At 37.6% G+C, this 22721-nt stretch overlaps 1 protein-coding gene across 5 annotated transcripts in view; it reads right to left on the bottom strand.

Moving 5' to 3' along the window:
• Positions 1-22721, bottom strand: part of sdk2b (sidekick cell adhesion molecule 2b) — a 320863-nt gene that overhangs the window by 44397 nt on the left and 253745 nt on the right. For all 5 annotated transcript variants that reach the window (XM_084135537.1, XM_084135534.1, XM_084135536.1 and 2 more), the window contains exons 5-13: positions 14944-15077; positions 13774-13885; positions 12673-12863; positions 12045-12128; positions 10886-11080; positions 9749-9865; positions 7815-7982; positions 7580-7682; positions 163-339 (exon numbers count right to left, since the gene is read on the bottom strand). In XM_084135537.1, coding sequence (XP_083991663.1) covers positions 163-339; positions 7580-7682; positions 7815-7982; positions 9749-9865; positions 10886-11080; positions 12045-12128; positions 12673-12863; positions 13774-13885; positions 14944-15077 — 1281 coding nt within the window. The remainder of the gene's footprint in view (positions 1-162; positions 340-7579; positions 7683-7814; positions 7983-9748; positions 9866-10885; positions 11081-12044; positions 12129-12672; positions 12864-13773; positions 13886-14943; positions 15078-22721) is intronic.

Genomic DNA, 22721 nt, shown 5'->3' with positions numbered 1-22721 from the left:
ACACCAGAAAAAGAGACAGAATGAGTGCAGGTGATGAACAGGGATATTGAAAAACTGAATGAGGTACGATTCAGAGAACAGGAGAGAGAGCAAATCAAAAAGGAATGATCAGAAGAGATGAAGGACTGCGTGGGATGATGGGATAGTGTTTTCATCTCTGACCTCACGCGTAAGTGTGCGCTACGGGAATCATTGCCGCCTACTGATGTCACTCTGCAGGTGTATGTGCCGATGTCACCTGACCAGGTCTGAGAGATGTGCAGCGTTCCATTGACATCCAATCGCATTCGAGGCAGAGACTGAGGGATGATCACCTGACCATCTTTCTCCCAAACAAACCTGAACGTACACACAAACAACAACATACAAGACCAATACTGTGAGTCATTTCAAGACCATTACATTGTATACGTCATTACATTTCAGATAACTTCAAATATTGTATTTTCATAATGTAAAATGAAGTGGAAATATTGTACATTGAGACTTGATTTGATCCATCTAGATTTCATTGTGAAAATTCCACAATGTCCACAAAACTATGGAGCTATTCTTGTGCCAATAAAAATGAACGTAGCTTTTCAAGAAACTAATGAAAATATAAATTGAAACTAAATAAATTACCTCTAAAACTGAAAAAGAATAAATCGCAGGCACATTTTTTGAATTTGCTAAATATTTCTCATATTTCAATCGATGATCTGATCTTACAAATGCGCTTCCAGAGTTTTCATTTACGCTTCTGAAGTTTTCGTTTACATTCCCATCGTTTTTGTTCGCCGTTCTGACACATTTATCTCGTGGGGGCGGGGCTAGTAGCAGTGTGTTCTCATTGGTTACTGAGCTTTTGATTGACAGCTTCGTGACCTGGAAGTGAAGACATCAGTGGTGTGTTTATGTGTGGATGTGAGCGTCTGTAATCGCAGCTTTCTATTTCATTTTAGTGATATTAAGTTTATATCTGTATTTATTTGCTGCTACACTATATTGTTGAGATGATCTCTTATAGAAGGAATAGTACAGACGAATGATATTTATCATTAGTCATCGTCGCTATATCAGGAGGATACTGGATAACGTTAGCCTACTCGTGGTAAGTCTGATTTTTGTTTTGTTTTTAATACTATACTAATACTATTTATAATACAGTACTGGCTTTTTTCAGGTGGAGAGGCATTTTAGAGCTCAGTGAGAGCCCATAACATTATACAGCAGTGTTGTCTTGATTTAACTGTTAGCCCAATCATTACATGACTTGTTTATCTACATTCGGTTACAGTCTTCGATTAGATCATATTTGCTTCGATTAGATCATATTTCCCCACAGCCACCCCAAACAACATTGAGCTAGAGTACTGTACAGTATCTGTACTGTATCAGTCAATGACCGATGCCATAGGACCAGTCACTGCCTGATTCAACTTTGGCAATGTAAAGCCTTTTTTACCATGCCAATAAAGCTATTTAAACCTGAATTTCTCAATTGCTGATTAATTTGCGATGCAAAGTTTTTGAAAGAGGAGAGACACGACTTGACCACAGACCACGTCTCTGTTCGTAATATGTAAACACTCAATTATTTTGAAGTATCGCCCTAGTCGCAATATTTATTCTGATTACTTTGTGATAAAGATGACTGATAAAGCTATTATATGTAGCTAGTATGAGTAACAAATTGCTTTTTCTGTGTCCATATTTGACTAATAATAATGAAAAAAGTGCACTTCAAATGAACATTTCTTTGACAAATGTTAAATCTTTAATAGTCTTTAATAATAAATATATGTCCAAATTAAAAACTTAATACATGCAAGTAATTATGACTGAAAACATCCAGCAACTAGGGAATACACATCCATATGTTTATATAGGGCAATACAGCCATCTACTGGTTACACAACAGTATTACAGATGATAAATGCTGCTTGACTCCGAGGTAAATATTTAGTACTGTAAAATCCCTTAAATATAAATATAATAAATATTTTAAGTCTGCAACATGTTACTGTATGGGGAGTTCAAAGCAGTTTGTATTGTTAGATTATAATACATTTCCTCTCTCATTTTCCAGGGAGTGGAGCAACTTTTCCATAAACAAAATTCTGATGCTGACACAGAGGATGGAGTGATAGTACCAGAGATCCACTGTCCCTATCAGACAATAATCTTACTTTGTTCAGATACATCACCTTTGAATGACTGGGATCTTGATCTTCAGACACCTGATTTATTTTAATATAAACTAGCAAATATTTCAATTTCCTCTAGATTAAAACAAACACAGTTCACAAGTACACAAGAGGCTGCACTTTATTCTTATTAATCTATGCTGATCTTGGATTAGCATACCAATAGCATATGAATGTTGAGGGGATAGTTCACCCAAAAATACAATTCTCTCTTATTTTGCTCACCCTCATGCTGTCCCAGATGCATTTTACTTTCTTTCTACATAAACACGAATTAAGATTGTAAGGAAAGTAATCCATCTCTGCGAGTCCTAAAGACACTTTAAAAACCACACACAGTGAGCGTGACGGTAATCCATGCGACCTCAGTGGATGATCAATGCCTTCTGAAGTCAAACAATAGGCTAGATAAAAGAAATACTAATAATGTAAACTGTTTTAACTATTAAAAATCTTACGTACATGGGTTACAATCCACTTGTATTATGGACTCACAGAGATGGATTATTTCCTTAAATATCTTTGTCTATGTTTATGTCAAGAAGAAAGTCATATACATCTGGGATGGCATGAAGGTGAGTAAATGATGAGAGAATGCTCATGTTTTGGGTGGACTATCCTTGCACTGCTTGTGTCCAGTCACTGCTTTGTTATTGTACTGCAACAGGAACTGCTCAAAGAATCATTGCAACATTTAAAATGTATATGAATTTTTAAAATGTATTCTGTATTTGTAATTGTGCATTTTGTATAGTAATGTATATCATGAGAATACTGTGCATTACGTGTATATTATGCAGTTAATGTTTTGTGGATTCTGGTCTTTCCGGTCACAACATAATTGCATCCAAGACTTTCACTCTGATACTTGTGTATATGCTTTAGTGACAATAAAGAATGTAAATTTATTTGAATTCATATTTTCAATTACATTAATTTAACTGGTTGTATAAGTCACGATTGAAACGGTTGATGATTGTTAAAATATATTTACAATTTTAAATGTTAGCAGATAGTGTTAATTAAATGAAATAACTAAATACAATTATCAATTTAAAAAAAATGGCAACAAGAACATTCTTTGTGTGACATATGTAATGAAATGCCCTTTGAGGTCTGTATCTGACAGCAGGACACGACTGTAATTTTCATTTTGTTTAAATTCCTCTTATTTAAGTGATCATTCATTTTGATGGTGTAAACGTAGGCTATATCATGCTAACAATGAGTAGTGTGATGGCCATGGTTGCCAACCTTGATTACTTGGTTGAAGTTTGACTTTCTTGACGGCTGAATATATCACACACGTTTGCTAGTATTCTCTTTAAATTGTAACAGCTGAACCTAATCAGAGCCTAACATGCAAAATAATCATCAGGAATAAACAAATATTCTCCGAAAACATCGGACACTACAATATTTTAAGTATTATATACAGTACTTTAATGTGCAATTACACCTGAATAGACTGAATAGATCTCTTGTGCTCCTAAAAAGCTTCTGCCAACTAAGTAGTAGCAGCAGGTAAATACAGATAAAATTAAAAAACAAACATAACTTAATATCACTAAAATGAAATAGAAAGCTGCGATTACAGACGCTCACATCCACACATAAACACACCACTAACGTCTTCACTTCCAGGTCACGAAGCTATCAATCAAAAGCTCAGTAACCAATGAGAACACACTGCTACTAGCCCCGCCCCCACGAGAGAAATGTGTCAGAACGGCGAACGAAAACTCTGGGAACGTAAACGAAAACTTCAGAAGCGTAAATGAAAACTCTGGAAGCGCATTTGTAAGTTCAGATCAGCGATTGAAATATGAGAAATATTTAGCAAAACATGCAGTGTATTAAAAACGAAGTAAAAAAATTTGCCTGCGATTTATTCTTTTTCAATTTTAGAGATAATTTATTTAGTTTCAATTTATATTTTCATTAGTTTCTTGAAAAGCTACGTTCATTTTTATTGGCACAAGAATAGCTCCATACAAAACCCTATTTTTAAAATCTGTAAACAACTTAGAAATCACTAGAAACACCCTAGAAACCACCTAATAAAGACCAAGAAACCACAACACTCTCACATCTATTTAGTAAAACCCTTGCAACCACCCAGAATATTCTAGCATCCATCTAGTTACAGCCTAGCAACCACCCAGCACATCCAAGCAATCACCAAGTTCTAGCATCACTCTTGTAAAACTATAGCAACCACCAATAATACTCTAGCATCCACCTAGTAACATCCAAGCAACCACCCACAACATTCTAGCATTCACCTAATGGCCTAGCAACCATCCAGAACACCCAAACATCCACCAAATAACGATCTAGCAACCACCCACAACATCCTAGCAATCACCCAGAATGTTCTAGAATCCATCTAGTAACACCCTAGAAACCACCCAGTTCTAGCATCAATCTTGTTAAACTTTAGCAACCAGTTAGAGCTGATGGCTTCCTGGGCAGTGCTCCAACATGTAGTGAAGTTGCGCTCCGGGCAACCCGAGTTCAACTCCTGACCAAGTGTGCCACACAAGTCCTGACAAGTGAAGCCAAAGCATTTCAAGTGTTCGTCTTCCCAGTAAGTTTGGTTTTAGTACGATTTTTGATGCTATAAAAACGTGGTGTAATGTCATGATTGACAGCTGTGCTTGCGATTGAGTCTGCGGGCGTTTGGGCAGAACTTTGATGCCGCGGCTCCATCTCAGGATTACCGCTGCGCAGACTCGGGCTCCAAATTATGTAATCTTCAACGACGGTTACTGGGATATTATGGCTTAATTTTTCTACAGTGGAAGGTAGCGGAGACGCGCTGACCATATTTTTTTACAGTCTATGGTCCCGACTCGTGGTCCTTTACCGACCCTGACTCTCTCTCCGACTTTGCTTCCTGTCCTCTCTCCAGCTATTCTATCTAAATAAAGACAAAAATACCAAAAATAAAAGCAACCAGCCATAAAACTCTAGCATCCGACTAGTAACGGCCTAGCAACTGACCAGAACAGTAACTAGGTGGATTATGAAAAACTTTTTTACGACTGATGAATCATTTCATACAGTATAATATAATTTCTGATGAAGTCTTTAAATACAAATTAAAGTTAAATAGAGAGTTTTCAAGAGAGAGAGAGAAAGAGAGAGAATAAAAATGATCTATTGTATCACAGTAAAGCAATCGTTCCTATGTGCCTCTGGTCTGACAAACATATTTACCGTATAACACCTGTGTGTATGAAACAGTATATTTAACTGAACAGATCTACATATTACATATTACATATTAATATGTACATATTACATATTATTCATTCAGGGAACATCCAAGGTCATCAGAAGCGTCTAACAGATGTGTCTAACCTCTGCGTAAGTCGATAAGACTCTCTCGCACACACGCTGGAAACAGATACGCATTCACAAACACTTGTGATTAATTGCATCATGGCCTGGCTTGTTTGAAATCCTTTTACTGCTGCTATCAATTACTGGTTCCATCCAACACAATTACCCCTTCCTTCTCATCCCTCATTCTTTACGAAATAAGCGAAATGCCTCCACGGGTGTTCGGAAAGGAGGTTACGGAGGACAGAAAGAAATGGAAGTGAAAGAGGGAGCCTGACATAACTGAATCAGCTGAAAAACAACTCTTAAAAGGTGTCACTAATTGAAGTTCAGGTGCTCATTGAGAGGAACTCTTTGGCAGTTTTCGGGTTTTCACTGAGAGTCTGAATCTTGCCTTCAAATCACGATGCCGGTCTACCGTAATGGAGGATGGTTGAGGCTGCTGACTTCCAATTGAGTGCACTGAGATTCAAGGGAGATTCAAAGGATTCTGGGGAACCATACGGGGGTTGTAAATGTTGAGATAATGTAATGGCTCATGATTTCACGCTGGTGAGGCATCATTAACACCAGATGATTTTATCCATTGGGATTTGAATAGTGTGAAACATAAGGCTTGCATCACGATTGCTCATACTCAGGGGTAGCAAGCCACCATCCAAAACATCATAGCAACCACCCAGAACACTGTAGTATCTGCATAGTAACAGACTAGCAACCACTCTGAACACTTTAACATCCACCTAGTCATGGCCTAGTACCCACCCAGCACACACATAACCACCCAAACACTGTGACATTCACCTACTGTAGTAACACCCTAGGACCCAGAATACTCTAGCATCCATCAAGTAATGCCCCAGCAACCACCCAGAACACTCTAACATCCCGCCTAGCAACTACCAGAAACATTCTATCATCCACCTAGTAACGGCCTAGCAACCACCTAAAACATTCTATCATCCACATGGTAATGGCCTTGTAACCACCGGGGGCTGCATTTTCCAAAAGCATCGTAAGCCTAAGTTGATCATAGAGACCATTGGTGGTAACGGTTCTATGATCAACTTAGGCTTACAATGCTTTTGGGAAACGCAGCCCAGAAAACTCTAGCATCCACCAAGTAACGCCCAAACAACCACCCAAAACTTTCTATAAACAACCTTGTAACGGCCTAGCAACCAACAAGAACACTCTAATATCCACCTACTAATGCCTAGCAACCACTCAAAACATTCCATCATCCACCTAATAATGGCCTAGCAACCACCCAGAACTCTCTAGCATCCACCAAGTAATGTCCTAACAACCATCCAGAACACTCTAGCATCCACCTAGCAACCATCCAAAATATTAAAATCATCCATCTAGTAATGGCTAGCAACCACCCAGAACATTCTATCATCCACCAAGTAACACCCTAACAACCATCTAGAACACTCTAGCATCTGCCTAGTAATGGCCTAGCAACCACCCAGAACACTCTAGCATCCTCCTAATAATGCCCTAGCAACCACCAGGATCACTCTAGCATTAACCTAGTAACTGCCTAGCTAGCAACCATCTAGAACATTCTATCATTCAACAAGTAACACCCTAACAACCATCCAGAACACTTTAGCATCCACCTAGTAACGGCCTAGCAACTGCTCAAAACATTCTATCATTCACCAGCAAAACATTCTATCATCCACCTAGTAACGGCCTAGCATCCACCCAGAACACTCTAGAATCCACCAAATAACTCCCTTAAAACCATTTTAGAACACTCTAGCATCCTAGTAACAGCCTAATAATTTCATAACAACACACAAAAAACAATTTAGTACCACTTAGCAACTACATATAGCAATGTCCTTCATATAATAATGAAGGTCAAATATTTATATTTTCTTCAAAAAATTTTAACATGTAGCTGGTTAATATTTTCCCCCCATCCACATGGCTTCAGTTACATTATCATAAAAGTAGTATATATATATATAAAAAAAACGTTCTGTGTTCACAATATTTCTTTGCAGTCAAATATATGTGGGCCGCACCTGACTGAGACGCTGGGGTCATGTGTCACACCACAGGTCATGGTGGCTTTTGTTCCTTTGATGACGCTCTGATCCTGAGGAGGATTAGTGATGCGTGTACGTGCTGTAATGTGGAACAAAGTAAATGCACATCAGTACATGCACAGGTGTATGACACAAACATGCAAACACACTTGAACATGGACGTCATCATGTAAAAAGATAGCCTCTGATCTATACACACAAACACACTCACCCCAGACCACGAGGTCGGCCGAGGCCTCGTCTATGCCACGGGAGTTGCTGGCCATGCAGGTGTAGGTGCCGGCGTCTGATATGTGGGAGGGGCTTATGAGTAAACTTCCTGATTCCAGGAGAGTGAACCGGGGAAGCTGAACCGAACCGCTGGCCAGCACTCGTTCTCCTGCAGAGGTCACACACATACCCAGGCAAAAAAACATGTTATTAAATTAGCCAAAATCAAATGGTAAAGCATATCTGCTGTATATTAACAAACCAAGTTGCATGATGAACATAAAGCCTATGACGAAAATATAAGGAATTTTATTTACATTTAATAAAAAAATGTAAAAAAAAAATTTTTTTTTTGTATCTTTTTTTTTTTTTACAAAAGATTTTATTGTCCTGTGGCCACAGATAAAGTGCAAAAGGTGTGCAAAAGTTTTTCGGGTTTCTATTCTCTTAAAAAATAAAAATAATATATATACTGTATTCAATGTGATTTAATATAAATTTAATATAATTTAATGTTTAATGAATTTAATTAATTTAATATAATATAAATAATATAATATAATACAGATTTTTTTAATTATTTATTTTATTTTATTTTATTTTATTTTATTTTATTTTATTTTATTTTATTTTATTTATTTTATTTTATTTTATTTTATTTTATTTTATTTTATTTTATTTTATTTTATTTTATACATTCTGCTGTTAGTTTGAAGGTTATCAAAACCCAAATACAGATCTGGATTTGTTATCAACAAAACTGAAAGAACTCACACTTATTTAAATTTCATTGCTGATGTATTTACCGTCATGTTGTTCTAAACCCATATGACTTTATTTGATTTGTGTGAACACAAATGGGGAATTATACAGGTTTTTTCTTTCCATGCAATCAGTCCCCATGGGCACTGAAGGTTTCAAGCCTCAGAAAGGACACAAAAGCAGCATAAAGGTCAACATGACTCTATATTCTAAATCTTTTGAAGTCATATGGTAGTTTTGTGTGAGAATTTGAATGAAATTTAAGTCGTCATGCACCTGTAATATTTCCTTTTCTTTCCATTCAAGATTTGACTAGAATGATTCAGAAATAAGTCTTTCAATTAAACCATGGCAAATGTAAAGATTTTAAATAGAAAAAAAAAAAATCTTAAATTTGGGTATGCAACTCACACAAAGCTTTTGTATTGTATCAGAGGACTTGGAATAAAGTGTGAGATATAGACAACATTTTATGCTGATTTTGCACAAGCTTGACAGCCTTGGTTCCCATTCATTATAATTGCACGGACAAGAGGGACCAAAATAATTCTTTAAAACTTCTATTGTGTTCCACAGAAAAAGTCATATGGGTTTGAAACAACAGAAGGGTGAGCAAACAATGACAGAACTTCAATGTTTGGGTGAACTAATCCTTTAAAGCCACAAGCAGGCTTTGTTTCCTTTCCTTTTGCTCTGAAATAAATGTAAAGCACGGTTCTGGGGAAGGACATGCTCCTCTAAATTTGCCGGTCTTCCATACAATTGTTTCCATACAGAATCATAATTTTGTGGCAACCAATATCTTACATTTCAGAAGGTTCTGGTTAAAGATGTATTTGTAGCTTCTACAATGATTTTTAATGAGTAGTTTGGCTATTCAAGAAAGTTGCTGCTACCATGCTTAAGGGTGTTTTAGTCACTCTGCTCACTATAAAACATACATTTACATAATTGTAGCCTGTGTCAAATCACACACTAATTTTCTTGTCTGATGACATCTGCACAGTTTAAAATGTGAAGGCGGCATTGCAGCAAAATAGTGCAATATATAGTGGCGAAAAAAATAACAAAGGAACAGAGAGGCACTGAGGTGAAGTACAGCCTGGGAACTGACACTTTGTAGTTGTTCTTTGGTAATGCGTGAGTGTAGACTTTGAAAGATGTGTTCTTCACCTTTCTGCCAGGTGATGGCAGGACGGGGCGCTCCTGAGGTCTCACAGTGCAGGATAACTGACATGCCGTCAATCACAGTGCTGTCGGAAGGCCCTGCCGTGATGTTCGGTGCTATACCTGTGAGAGGAGCACACCAACTGCATGAGAAACAAAGACGTACGACGGCACACACGCGTTCAAACACTTCCTCGCATTCGTAAGCGCTGGGAAAATCACACAAAACTCGATTCGCGCGGATCAAAGCGTGGCTTAGAAACCAAGCAAGTAAAGAAAACAACGCAATGAAAGCAAGAACGAAACGGAAAGTTGAACAACAGAAGAAAACAATTCACAGGGAAATGTAGACAGGCATGATAAATTGGGATTTTGGAGGTGGGCGAACAAACAGTTCCTTACCATTTCCAGACTGGTTGATAAGGGAAAGGGAAAGCTAATACTTAAAGGGATAGTTCGCCCAAAAATGTACTCCATGTCGTTCCAAACCTGTATGACTTACTTTCTTCTGTGGAACACAAAAGATGATAGCTTGTTTTTGTTCAAACAAAGTCAATGGGGTCCAACACTTTTTTCAAAATAATCATCGTTTGTTCTCCACATGAGAAAGTAAGCCATACTGGTTTGGAGTGACATAAATGTGAGGTAAATGATGACAAGATTTTCATTTTGGGTAAACAATCTCTTTAACTTCGGCACCGTCCACCCATACCCAATATTTGAAGTTCATTGTAAATATCAGAGGTAAATATCAGCTAGATTTGGTGTTTAGCGTTTTAGCGAGCTCTATGTGTCTCTGAGCGGCAAGATAAGCTCAGTCAGTTCTCTATAAAAGCCCTCTTTATCTCTCACTCTCTCTCTCTCTCTCTCTCTCTCTCTCTCTCTCGCTAACTCTTACTCACAACAGGGTATTAATCACAGCCTTAGCACAGCGACAGAAAAGCACATCAGCGGCACAAGAGAGAATGAAGAAAGAAAAGCATTGTTGGCATGGCATTCAAAGCCTTTTTGACTGCAAGAGAAAGAGACAGACAGAGAGAGAAGCAGAGGAAATAAATGTCCACGTGTATTTGTGCATCAGTGTATGAGAGTCATAAAGAGGAAAGGTGTAATCCAGAGAGAGGGGCGGGTGGATGAACTCACTCGTAACTGCGAGGTAGGTGTTGGTCTGCACCTCTCCGGCCTGGTTGCGGGCGAAGCACTGGAACATTCCGGTGTCGTCAGGCAGAAGGCCGTTAACCTGGAGACTACCCCCTGCCAGCACTCTGTAGCGCGGGGTCTTCACGGGGCTTATGGGTACTGCGTCCTTATACCACACGATATCAGGCTGAGGGACACCTATAATATTTATAATTATAAATATAAAAGCATTACAATGCATTCATTTTTATTCTATTTAATTAATTATATAAAATTTAATAATATTTAGTTAAAAAAATATATATATATATGAAGTAAAACATGTAAAAAAAAGTGTAATATATATATATATATATATATATATATATATATATATATATATATATATATATATATCTTACATCTTTTGCTGCACAATATTGGAAAATTACATTGACATTGAGATATTTTTCTGCTGTAGATATTACAAAATGAAAACAATGAATGAATAGCTCTGTTTGAAAATAATTAATCATTCTAAAACAATTGTGGTGATTTTGTAGGGAAGTGCATCTGTATAGAAAATAATAAACAAATTACAATCATAGGTAAATACAACAGAGTTTAAACAGTTTTCCAGGTACGTCTAACAATAAGGTACAGAAATGCAATAATCAAATGTAAAATAACATTGCATAATTATAAAACAAATATAATGAATGTTTGTTAAAGCTGCAAAATAGATTTTCTCTTAGTATTTAGTTGTTTGATTAAGATTATTGACACAGATGGCAGCAGGAATACTGGGCTGGTGTCACTTTATGACCGAATGCAATGATGGTTTAAAATAGCTTGAATGTTTAAACTGACAGGACCTAAAACATGTGCATATGCAGTTAATCTGAGAATCACGTGCAAGAATCACGTGGTGCCAGACGCACATCTACATATATTTATTCATCTCAATTTTTTTGAACTATCTGCAATTCAAACTACTTTATGGAGTAGCTCCGCCCACAGTAGAGTCCCATTGATCACAAATCATGTTCCATACAGCTGTATATTAAACCTCATGCTCTGATTGGCTGTGGGTGCTTTGTGCAGCATGTTCGCAGTCAGTAAGGAGAGAAAAATGACTTGGCGCTGGAAAAACCTCATTAGGATGAGATGTCAGGTGTCTCACCTCTGGCCTGGCAGGGAATGTCCACCACTTTCTCCATCTCAGCTGTGATGTGTTTCTCTGGTTCCTTCACAAACTGAGGTGGTTCTGCGGAAGAGAGAGAGAGAGAGAGAAAGAGAGAGAGGATTGTGACCTTCACATGTACACTTCAAGATAAAAACACCACAGACAAACAGCACAGGAAGCAAGATTGAATCTTTTCAAATAAATAGGACTGTTGTTGGATTTTTGAGAACATCCAGTTCAGGCTTTTTGGTTATACTCTAACAACAGAGCATTACAATAGATACAGATATAGAAAAATGGCCTAAAATGAGACATACATTGTAAATAGTGTTGTATTTGTTGTATTTAAAATTACTATTCGCCTTAATAAAAGTCTTGTCTACTATATGTGTAACTTTTATTCAAAGCAGCTAATATATAGTATAGCTACAAGATAAACTGTTCAAAAGTTTGGGGTTGGTAAAATTTTTTGGTAACACTTTAGAATACTGTTCCATCATTAATGAAGAACTACACAAGTAAAAATGAGTAATGCATTATTAACACTCTAGTAATTACTATTAACTAATAAATGGAGCAATTCCAAGAGGAGGAGGGGGGGGGGGGGGGTGCACATGTTTATTACCGAGCACATGCAGGTACGCTCCAGCGCTGACAGAGGGAACGCTACTGCTACGGAGGACAGCTTCACACTCGTAGAAGCCAGAGTCACTGACCACCGGACTCAACACCGTCAGTCTACGGTTAAAATCACTCAGTCCGCTCCTCAAAGGAACACCGTCCTTCTTCCAACTGATGCTCAGCTTTATTAATGGCCTGATAGAGAATTAAAACAGGAGGGAAAGAGTCAGGGAGGGTAACTGTCACGTCAACCATTAAAACTTTGGCTTGAACCATTAAAACACTATCTATGACATTCTGTTGATTATCCCATTAAAATACTTTTGACTAGTCCCTCAAATTGAAAAAGAAAAGAAAAGACAATGTTATTACAATAGAGCATTTACCTTGGAAGTGTATGGACTAAGAAATTTCACACACTTAAAACACATATTTCTATGAAAGTAGAGCCACAGGAATTCATTGTGTCCAACATTTGAATCCACTCATGCCATAACCATTTAAAGACAGTAAACATTGTAACTTCTGAATGACACACGTGAGGATAGAGAAAGAGAGTTTAGCCTACATAGATACAACATTGAAAATGCGACATTTTGTCCACCTAAAAACACAAATATTAGGCGAACAGTGTCATACATACAAACACAAAACACCATCATGGTAACTCTAAAATAAGGGGGGAAAAAAACATTTAACAACATAAAATCCTAATGTATGTAACCCAATAAAACGAAAAGAAAAACCATCAAAGTGAAGTGTCACATGACGCGGAAATTCTAGGAATGTCAATTTACGGGTTTTCACTGTAAATTATAAGATGACCTGTTCTTTTTCACTTCAAAAAACTGTACATTTAAGAGTAATTTAATATAATATTACATGAAATGCCAAATTATATCTATTACAGTTTCTCACCGTATAGAATAAGGGAACTTACCGTTTAACCACTTAATTTTCTTTAGAGTCTGTACTTCACAAGAAATAATTACAGAAAAGTGTCGAGAAAAGAATAAAAATGGTGATAGACTTCAACCCACTGCTAGTCTTGTAATTAAAATCATTTCCCTTTCATTCAAACTGTGAAGGAATCAGAGGTCGTCACCTAGCATTGGCCACACACTCCATAGTGACCTCGGAGGTGCCGGAGATGACGCTGGTGTTCCTCGGCGGAATCACAATGGTGGGAGCGATGGGGTCTGCAGGACCACCAACATCTACAGCAGAGGAGAAATGTGTGTTATGACACACAGGTAAAAGACATTATCGAGTGAGTGTTTTTAATACTCTGATCTGTCATCTTCAGGTGTGAGTGTGTCCAGATGTAGGAAGTGCCAGCCGATGTATTGTACGTGTTACAGCAAGTGTGACAGGTCTGTGTTTGGAACAGGAACTTATATCTCTGCTCTCCTGGCAACTACGCTAGTGTGTGGGAGAGCGCGCGCGTGTGTGTGTGTGTGTGTGTGTGTGTGTGTGTGTGTGTGTGTGTGCAGAGTTCTGTCAGAGACAGTCTTCTGTAAAGCTCTGAAACTCAACTACAGCTTCTGGGAAGGACTGTCCTCTAGACACACACACACACACACCCACACCCCACTATCTCTAATCTGTTGCCGCAATATTCTTTAGTTCCTCCTGTTTTTGACTCAAAAATATCATATCCTGGTTTGCAGAGAGAATTTGATACACCAGCACTCTTACAAAGCACAATCCATAACTGTCAATATTCTCGCTCTGGAATTTCAGAGAAGCTGTGAGAGTAAAAAAACAAAGCGCTGTCACCCGAAGACAAATATGTATTTGTCTATAGCCTGTTGTTCACAGATTTATATGTTCATATAAACCGGCATGTTATCTAAAATGGAAAGCCAAGACTCATGGAGCGGACAGACAAAAAATTTGTATTTACTTTCATTTTTTCACATAGAAACGAGGAAGATTGAGAACAGAAGTATGCTTCTGTATATACATTTGAATATGCTTGAAGTATATTTTAACTTTCACTGTATCATAAAGGTCAGGTTTAGAAATTACACATGGCTGTTAAAAAAACATATATATATGTTATATATATATATATATATATATATATGCGTGTGTGTGTGTGTGTAGAATAATAGAATATATATATATATATATATATATATATATATATATAGGCTATATATACATAATATTATTCTACACACACCCACACATATACACTTAATTTTAGTCTTTAGAAAGAAGTTCAAATGTAACCTTGTGCATGTGTGCGTCCAAATTTCCACAGACTTACTTTCTACAGACAGCGTTATGGGCTGGCCGGTCTTGTTTTCTCCGTTCTTGTCATTTACGGCTTGCACGTAGTATCTTCCAGCATCTGGAGCCACGGTGGACAGGATGACCAGCGTATTGTCCAGAGTAATGGCTCTGTGAGAAAACAACAAGCAGAATCACGGTCAGAAATCTGCAGCTGTCAGACATCACACTCAAGCAGTGATTTATAACACCGCATCAGTGATATCACCGCAATCTACACACCAAATGTTCAGTGCCGCGCTTGAAAAGCTGATATTTACATGAAAATTTCCCGACGGATGTTTCAGAGCCAGTGCTAATTCACTGCCATCTCGTTACGCCTATTCATTTACACAAAGACAAATGTCTTAAAAAACATGACAGAATTCTGAATGTTTCTTTTGTTGATGTTGTTGTTCTTCATATTCATTGACACTCTGACTCATTCAGATGAACAAAGAAACTTAATTTCTCCATCTGTCATTTACCCTCCAGATAAACAACCCCATAAGATGACTTTGCTCCATAAATATCACAGAAACTTCTTCATGGCGTCAGGGACATGCAACAGCTGCTGTGATGGAAGACATTTTTTCCAGAAAAACAGACATTTTATTACCATTATCTTCCATCCTTTTCATCCTTTCATTAAGCCCTTGAAAAGTTCAAGCCTACTTTGAAATATACATGCTAAATAAAGACTTAACAAGAATAGGAAATATTTAACGGGAACCAGAAATGTCATATATCTAATATAGTTTATTTGTTTTTGTTATCTATAATATTTCTGGTTTCCATTAAGCATTCCCTTGGTTAGCACAAGAGACTTGTTTCAAAAACAGTAAGAACGTCTTTCAAACAGTGTGTAGATGTGTATAGTATGCAGTATATGTATATTCTTCATTTAAAATACCTATTAAAATAAAACAACTTGTTTCTCCTTGATAGTTTCCTTGATCTTTAGCAGTACGTTCATGCATCTCACTTTGAATAAGCAGCCCTCTCTCCACCGACCGCCCCATTGTTGTCTACTGGGCCGAGTCCTGACACTTACCCCATGGAGTCCCAATTACTGTGCCTCCTTTGTTTACAATCAATGTTTTCTCATTATGACTATGTGCTGGACGATTGAGGAAGAATTGTTGGTTCTGCGTGGCTGCCCTCGACCCGTCTCACACACCCACAGTCTATGAACTGGCACCCCTGCCCAAGTCCTCTGGGGTCTGAATGCTAATAGGAATCTGTCCGTCTAACCGCAGGAATACCAAACGTGTGCCGGAGCCTCAGAGCCGCTATCGCACAAGGCTGCAGATGCGTACTGATAAAGTCAGCGTATTCTGAGGCAAAACTGACAGAACTTTAACTTATCTTTCTTTCTCTCTTGGCTTTACTACTCCAAGAGAACAATCGATAGGCCTGTAATTGTATACTGTGTATTCTTACACCCTTAGATCTATTGGGTCTGTATAGATAAACCTTAACAAACAACATGCAATAACTATAACATAACTGTTATTGAAGTTTTAAGTCACTATTCTTTGGAGTGCCCTTCACAAGACACCATATCTTCCTTATATCGTAATTACTTCTTTTTCATTTTATCCTTTCCATCAAACCGCTGTAGTTCTTTTGCACTGTCCAAAAAGAACTATTTCTTTAGGTTCAAACCTCTATCGATCCATGAGTTTTCTGAGGCCACCACTGTAGTTGAGGTCAACGAGAAACCGCATTTGCAAGTAGAATGAATCATTTACAACAATTTCATGGAAATGTAAATGTTGATTTTTAAATATAGTGTAAGCTAATTATGTTAATGTTTCAACGTTATTAACGCAACTCAATCAGGCCATGCTTCTTTTTTGCGCATACATTGGGCGTGGATTATTTAAATGAGGAATATTGTGAGGTGTACGTTCCTAGAATAAAACTCAAGACTACAATCGAGATGTTCCAGGGAGTTCAGAAACAGTGCGCACAAATAGAGAATGACTTCCTTTGGAGTGACTTTGTGCTTTGTAACTTTGCAGACCCTTTTCATGCTCAAACAGCAACGTTACACACTAAAGAAATGTGTGTAGGACCATTTTCATGTTCTGAATTAGTTTTTTTTTTTTTTCAGTATTCATTTTAATTTTAGTTGAAGTAATTTTGTTTTATATTTCTATTTATCTCATTTATAATTTTATAATTTTTTTATTTATTTATTTTTAACAATAACAACCATGAAACACATACAGCTGTGGTGCTCATGAGGCCGACATGTCCAGTATGCTTCATGTCTACAGTACATCACGTTTTCCCATCGTTTATTAACTGTTCTCCACTTTCTTTCCAATAAAAGCTGTAATGATGGCAATACAAACAGCCAAATAACATACAATGTGTGCACAGAGTGTTGCAGCTTTTAGCAAGCCAAATCATCAACAAAACAACTCAAATACAAATATTCATGAGTATCTGCACATCCCAAAAAACAAAAATGTAGTCCTAAAGCCCTGATTACAACAATCCAAACACTCCAACACTTTCAATAAAGATAAAACACATAAAATATTGAAATTACTGATTACTGCTAATTTAATTACCGCTAAGGATTTCAACAGCACAGTTTGGTTTATTAAAAAGCAAAAAGCCTCATCCCATTCCTACACGTCGCCTGAAGATAAACCTTAACAACAGCACGATAAAGACATTATGCTCTAGCGCAGCTGGCTGTCACAGGATATTACATCAACCTCTTGAAATGATTAATGACTGCTGTATGATTAGAGCAGCTCAACATAGAGGGATGACATAAGAGCGGATGATTGATTTTAATATCTCCTCGTGCACACACTTGGTCTCAAATTTCTCCCGTTTTCGGCCCACTATGCATCGTTCCAGACGGAGGGGCCGGTTAATAAGGGCGAGCGGCTGTGGTGTGATGATCTGTGGTGAATATTTCACTCTGCCTGGGTCCTGGTGCGCCAGGTGTCAGGAAGAGAGCCACACTGCTGCTGAATTATGGATTGAAGTGAGCGGCCCAAGACTGCAAATTAATCTCAGGTGATTCCTTAAACCTGAGCACATAAAACGAGAATAAAGACACATCTAGCAGACCGAGCAACTAATGAGGCAGTGAAGAACACACACACACACATTTATATGCACAATGCACATACATTGTTATTTCCTTATAGCTTCATGCCCATTCACACATTCTCTCTCTCTCTCTCTCTCTCTCTCTCTCTCTCTCTCTCTCTCTCTCTCTCTCTCTCTCTCACACACACACACACACACACACACACACACACACACACACACACACACACACACACACTAATAAATGATCTACATGCAAGCACCAAATTCCTGACTGACAGTGCACACATGATAAAGGTCATGCATAAACATTATCGTAGATGTCCCACAAAACTCATAAATATTGCACATATATACATATTTCTGAAAGGCACAGATGAATATAAAATAAGATGAAGTCTATGAACCCGTTTTATGTGGTGGCAACATATGGCAATTATTATAAACTTATATTTTTATAAATGCCAAAGGACAAGTAACCCAGACACACATAAGGAATTCTGACATAATATCGTAAAAATATTCAAGTAACCCCAAATGAAGTGTGCATATAGCCTACGGTGAATGGTGATAAAATAAACCGGAATGGTGCTTTTCTTTTCTTTTTCTATTTATGGGGGGATTTCAACAAACATAATTGTGCTATGGACAAGAATGATAAATCAAATCATACAAGTGGCTTATTGAGGAAAAACATTCCTTTACTCTTCTGATTGATTCCATGATATCAGAACATCATATAGACATTGTGCAATTAGACTTTTGCACACACTTTTTGTGAATAATTCAAAACGCAGTTACTTCTTTTCGCACCTATATCAGGTTTTTTCCTGCCTTTCTCTCTCTCTGAGTTTGTGTGTATTACAACATGTGTTTGTGAAAAGATTTCATGGAATCAGCCATCAGTGACGGTTTCTTGTCGAATCACAGAGCTGAGAAATTAGAATCACTGTTGACTTGTGTTTTCTCATCAAAGGTATTTACCACACTCACTTACTGCGATCCCACATTTAAGTCTGCTAAAGAATGCTGTTCTGAGAGAATTCATACAGTATGTGTGCATAAACCATAGAGTCTGTAGGTCAGTCTCAAAATCTAGTGAGCTGCCAAGACAGCGTTACAAGGCAACATATTCACTCTCAATGCAAAGGCTGTTCCAAAAAGTAGGTATCATAAATACATCTTTTATGTATGCATGCCAAAATATGCATCGTATTAATCATTAGAGGAGAAGGCATTACCAGAATGCACAGATAGATAAAAGTTGATAACAAGCCACTGTGATTTAAAAAAAAATGTTTTTGAAAAAAGTATACGTTCACCAAGGCTGCACTGGAGTAAAAAATGTTTTTAAGAACTTTTATGGAAACCATGATGCGTGATGCTTTGATTCTTTGGATTCTTTGATTAATAGATTTATTCAGAACTCGTAAGAAATGTTTTGCAACATTTTAAATGTCTTTACTCTAACTTTTGATTAATTTTAATGTGTCCTTGCTGAATAAAAGTATTCATTTATTTATTTCAAGTGACCCCATCTTAGTGACCCACAACTTTTGAACAATAGTGCACTTTCATTTAATCCTGACAAGTACATATAATTAAATTAATTAAAACAAAATCACTATTTAACCAAATGTGGGCAATCATTGTTATGCTTATTATACAGCTCTCTGGAATACTTGATTCTGATGGATAAATCGTGGCATTATATAGTCAAATATTTGTGTACAATGACCACTAAACTGCATAAATGACCATCGACCCAGCAAAAAGACAGATGTGCTAGCCCTCGTAGCACAGCAAAACAGCACCTAAATCAATATTCCATCTCCATAACATAAATTACATAAATACCCTAAGCTTGTTTTGAGTGGGATAATGGGTTTAATTGCAAAACATACCCCTTCAGACCAGTTGTAGATGCCTCACTTATTAAGAGACTGATCGTTTAGCAACACGCTAACGTCAAATTTTACCAGAAACCACAGTGGATTTCAAATCAGTCAAATCTGTCAGAAGGGAGCTGCCTAAAAACTAAACAGTAAGGGGCCGTTCACACAGAGTGCGTTTTTATATTCTTATTCTTTACTTTTTCACTGTTTGCTAGACTGACTTGTATGATCGTTACGCTCATGTTTCACACATGCTGCGTTTTTAAGATGACGGGTCTAGTTGAAAGAATTTCAACTTTTACACGCAGCGTCGCTCAATGACAGTTCCAAAACAGTGGACTAATCAGAAGACCCCGGAGGCGGGGCAAGTATTGCAAGTACTTTTGTTTACAGTAGCAAGTTGCCATGGCAACTCTTTTGTTTGACAGCTCGGAGGATGGGGCAAACACAAACAGATCTCTGCCCTGTCGTTCTCTGAGCAGCAACACAGTTTTTTATAAAGGTTTTGCTATTGCATCACCTCTCAAAAGTGTGTCTTGAGACACTCGCATTCTGCGCTGAGCTTTTTTAAAAGCGCTTTTAGACACTAAGAAGCATTATGCGTGAACGGCCCCTAAGACAGCTGAGCTGGTTTTGTGAGCTTGTGTGCGCCAGTGTTGGTATGTGTGTGTTTGCTGACCCACTATAACAGTTATGTACACAATGCCGAATGGAATGGCATTTGTCAGTGCAGTGCTTTTTTGACTCTCTCCGGGGAACAACAGGGTCCGCAGTCGATGACCTCTATTATACTTAGACAAATACACACGGCACAAGCCACAGTCCCTTTAGAGGGAATAGAATCTCGAGTGAATATCACACGCACACAGGCATGGTAAATATATCTGGGAACACTTACTAATACTGACAGAACACACACACACACAAAGCACAAGCTGAATACAGGTGGTCAAATAAAACTGACAAAAACAGTATGCTTGAATTTTCCAGGGAAATGACCAGGAATGGAAAATCAGGAGTAGAAGAACATGTTGTGCACACATATGAGAGCAACACACCTGTCTAACAAATAAAAGCTAATGCTATTGCTGCAGCCAGTTTCTCCAGTTTTGTGATGCAGAAAAACAGAAGTAGCCCCTCTGGTGCCATAAGCATCTGTTGAAAGGAAATCTTTTCTGACACTAGTCAAATATATTCAGGCCTCAAATAAAACCTCAATTTTTCCACCCACTAACAGGAACCTGAGCCAGCCCATGTGTCTTAAGCGTTTAGCATAACCATCCTTATTGCTAAACTGCTGTAAGCCTTACATGTCAATGAAAAATAGATGCAATGCTAGTTTGGATCAAATCTGCTCGGGCTCTATGACCTTTAACATCTGGTCAGGAATGATATCATTAATATTACAATCTATTTTCGGTATGATTCAGTCAAAATACTCCTCACTGACGATGATTAAATGCACAAACATTCTGAATACATATTCCGATTGTGTACGCGTTTTTAAAGAGCAAAGATTTTTCACAGCATTTTGCTTACATCAACATATTGCTTTTTCAGATGCAGATGGTTAAATTGCACATTTCGTGTAGATGCATGACTAAGGGGTTGTGAAGCATTTTTTGAGGGAGAAAAGAGATTATTTTTAGGAATGCACATAAATCTATATACAGGCGGAGGCGGGTAAAGAGACTCATGACCTGCATTTTGTGCTCCTCTGTGCTATTGTCGGAGGGAATCAGTTTATTAAATTACTGTAAGAATTATTCAAATGAATTTTCAGTAAGCACTTCCTATATTCCCAGAATAGAATAGAATGTGAATTTGTTCAGAATATGATTAAATACAGGAATAGTCTAACATGTAAACACCCGTTTTTTTCAGATTAAAGCTTGAACCAAAACATGGACCTTAATCAGAAAATTACATGCATGCAAACACTGAATGCACAATATGCAAACTGTGGGTGAAACTGGCTTACATGTATGATTATATACTAAGAGAAATGCAGATATTTAATCACACTACAATTAGTGATGTCAAATCTATAATACAGCGTTATAAATATAATCTCTTTCTTTAGAGGCATGTCTGCATACTATAGACATGCTGTCACCTGTGTCCTGTCATCACTAATACACACTTTGCCCTGGAAATAATGCCTTTCTGTTATTGTTCTATGAATATATAATAAACAATTATAATAATTACTGGAAATTACTGTCAATATAGAGGGATTGGTTTGTACCAGCGTGTGTCACAAGAGCTGCCTGAAACCTCAACTACCACCCATTTAAGGGTATCCTGTTAGAAACAATTTTTTAGAAAAGAGAAACTTGAAGAGGAGAGGATCAAATGAGAAACAGTCATCCAAACGCTGAGGATTATTGGCATTGTCTAAATCAAATTCTTTAGTGGAATAGGTCGGAAAGCAAGGGTCGAAAACTAAATAGAAAAACAGAAGAGCACCTTTCCTTAAACTCTCGTTTGGAGTGGAGCAGCTCCTGGAATGTGTTTACCAGCCGAGGTTCTGATTATACACAACATTAGGCCTCCCAAATAACACAACAAATCAAATGCAGCCAGTGGAAAAGGGCATTTCAATTGCATTCCTATTCAATAATGAAAGACTAATGGCTATTGCGGTTAAATGAGTGCTTTCAAGCCGCTCTCTCGCTCCCTGTAGGCAGGAAGGTAATGAAGGGAGGGTGTCGTCTCCGACACGGAAGACTGCTGTAGGACACACCGACTGATGGTAAGGGAGGCATCAGATGTGTCTCTTTGTGGATTTATTCTGTGA

Source organism: Abramis brama (genome assembly GCF_963993115.1).
Source record: "Abramis brama genome assembly, chromosome: 14".
Classification (NCBI taxonomy): domain Eukaryota; kingdom Metazoa; phylum Chordata; class Actinopteri; order Cypriniformes; family Leuciscidae; genus Abramis; species Abramis brama.
This window is presented reverse-complemented; position numbering and strand designations above follow the sequence as displayed.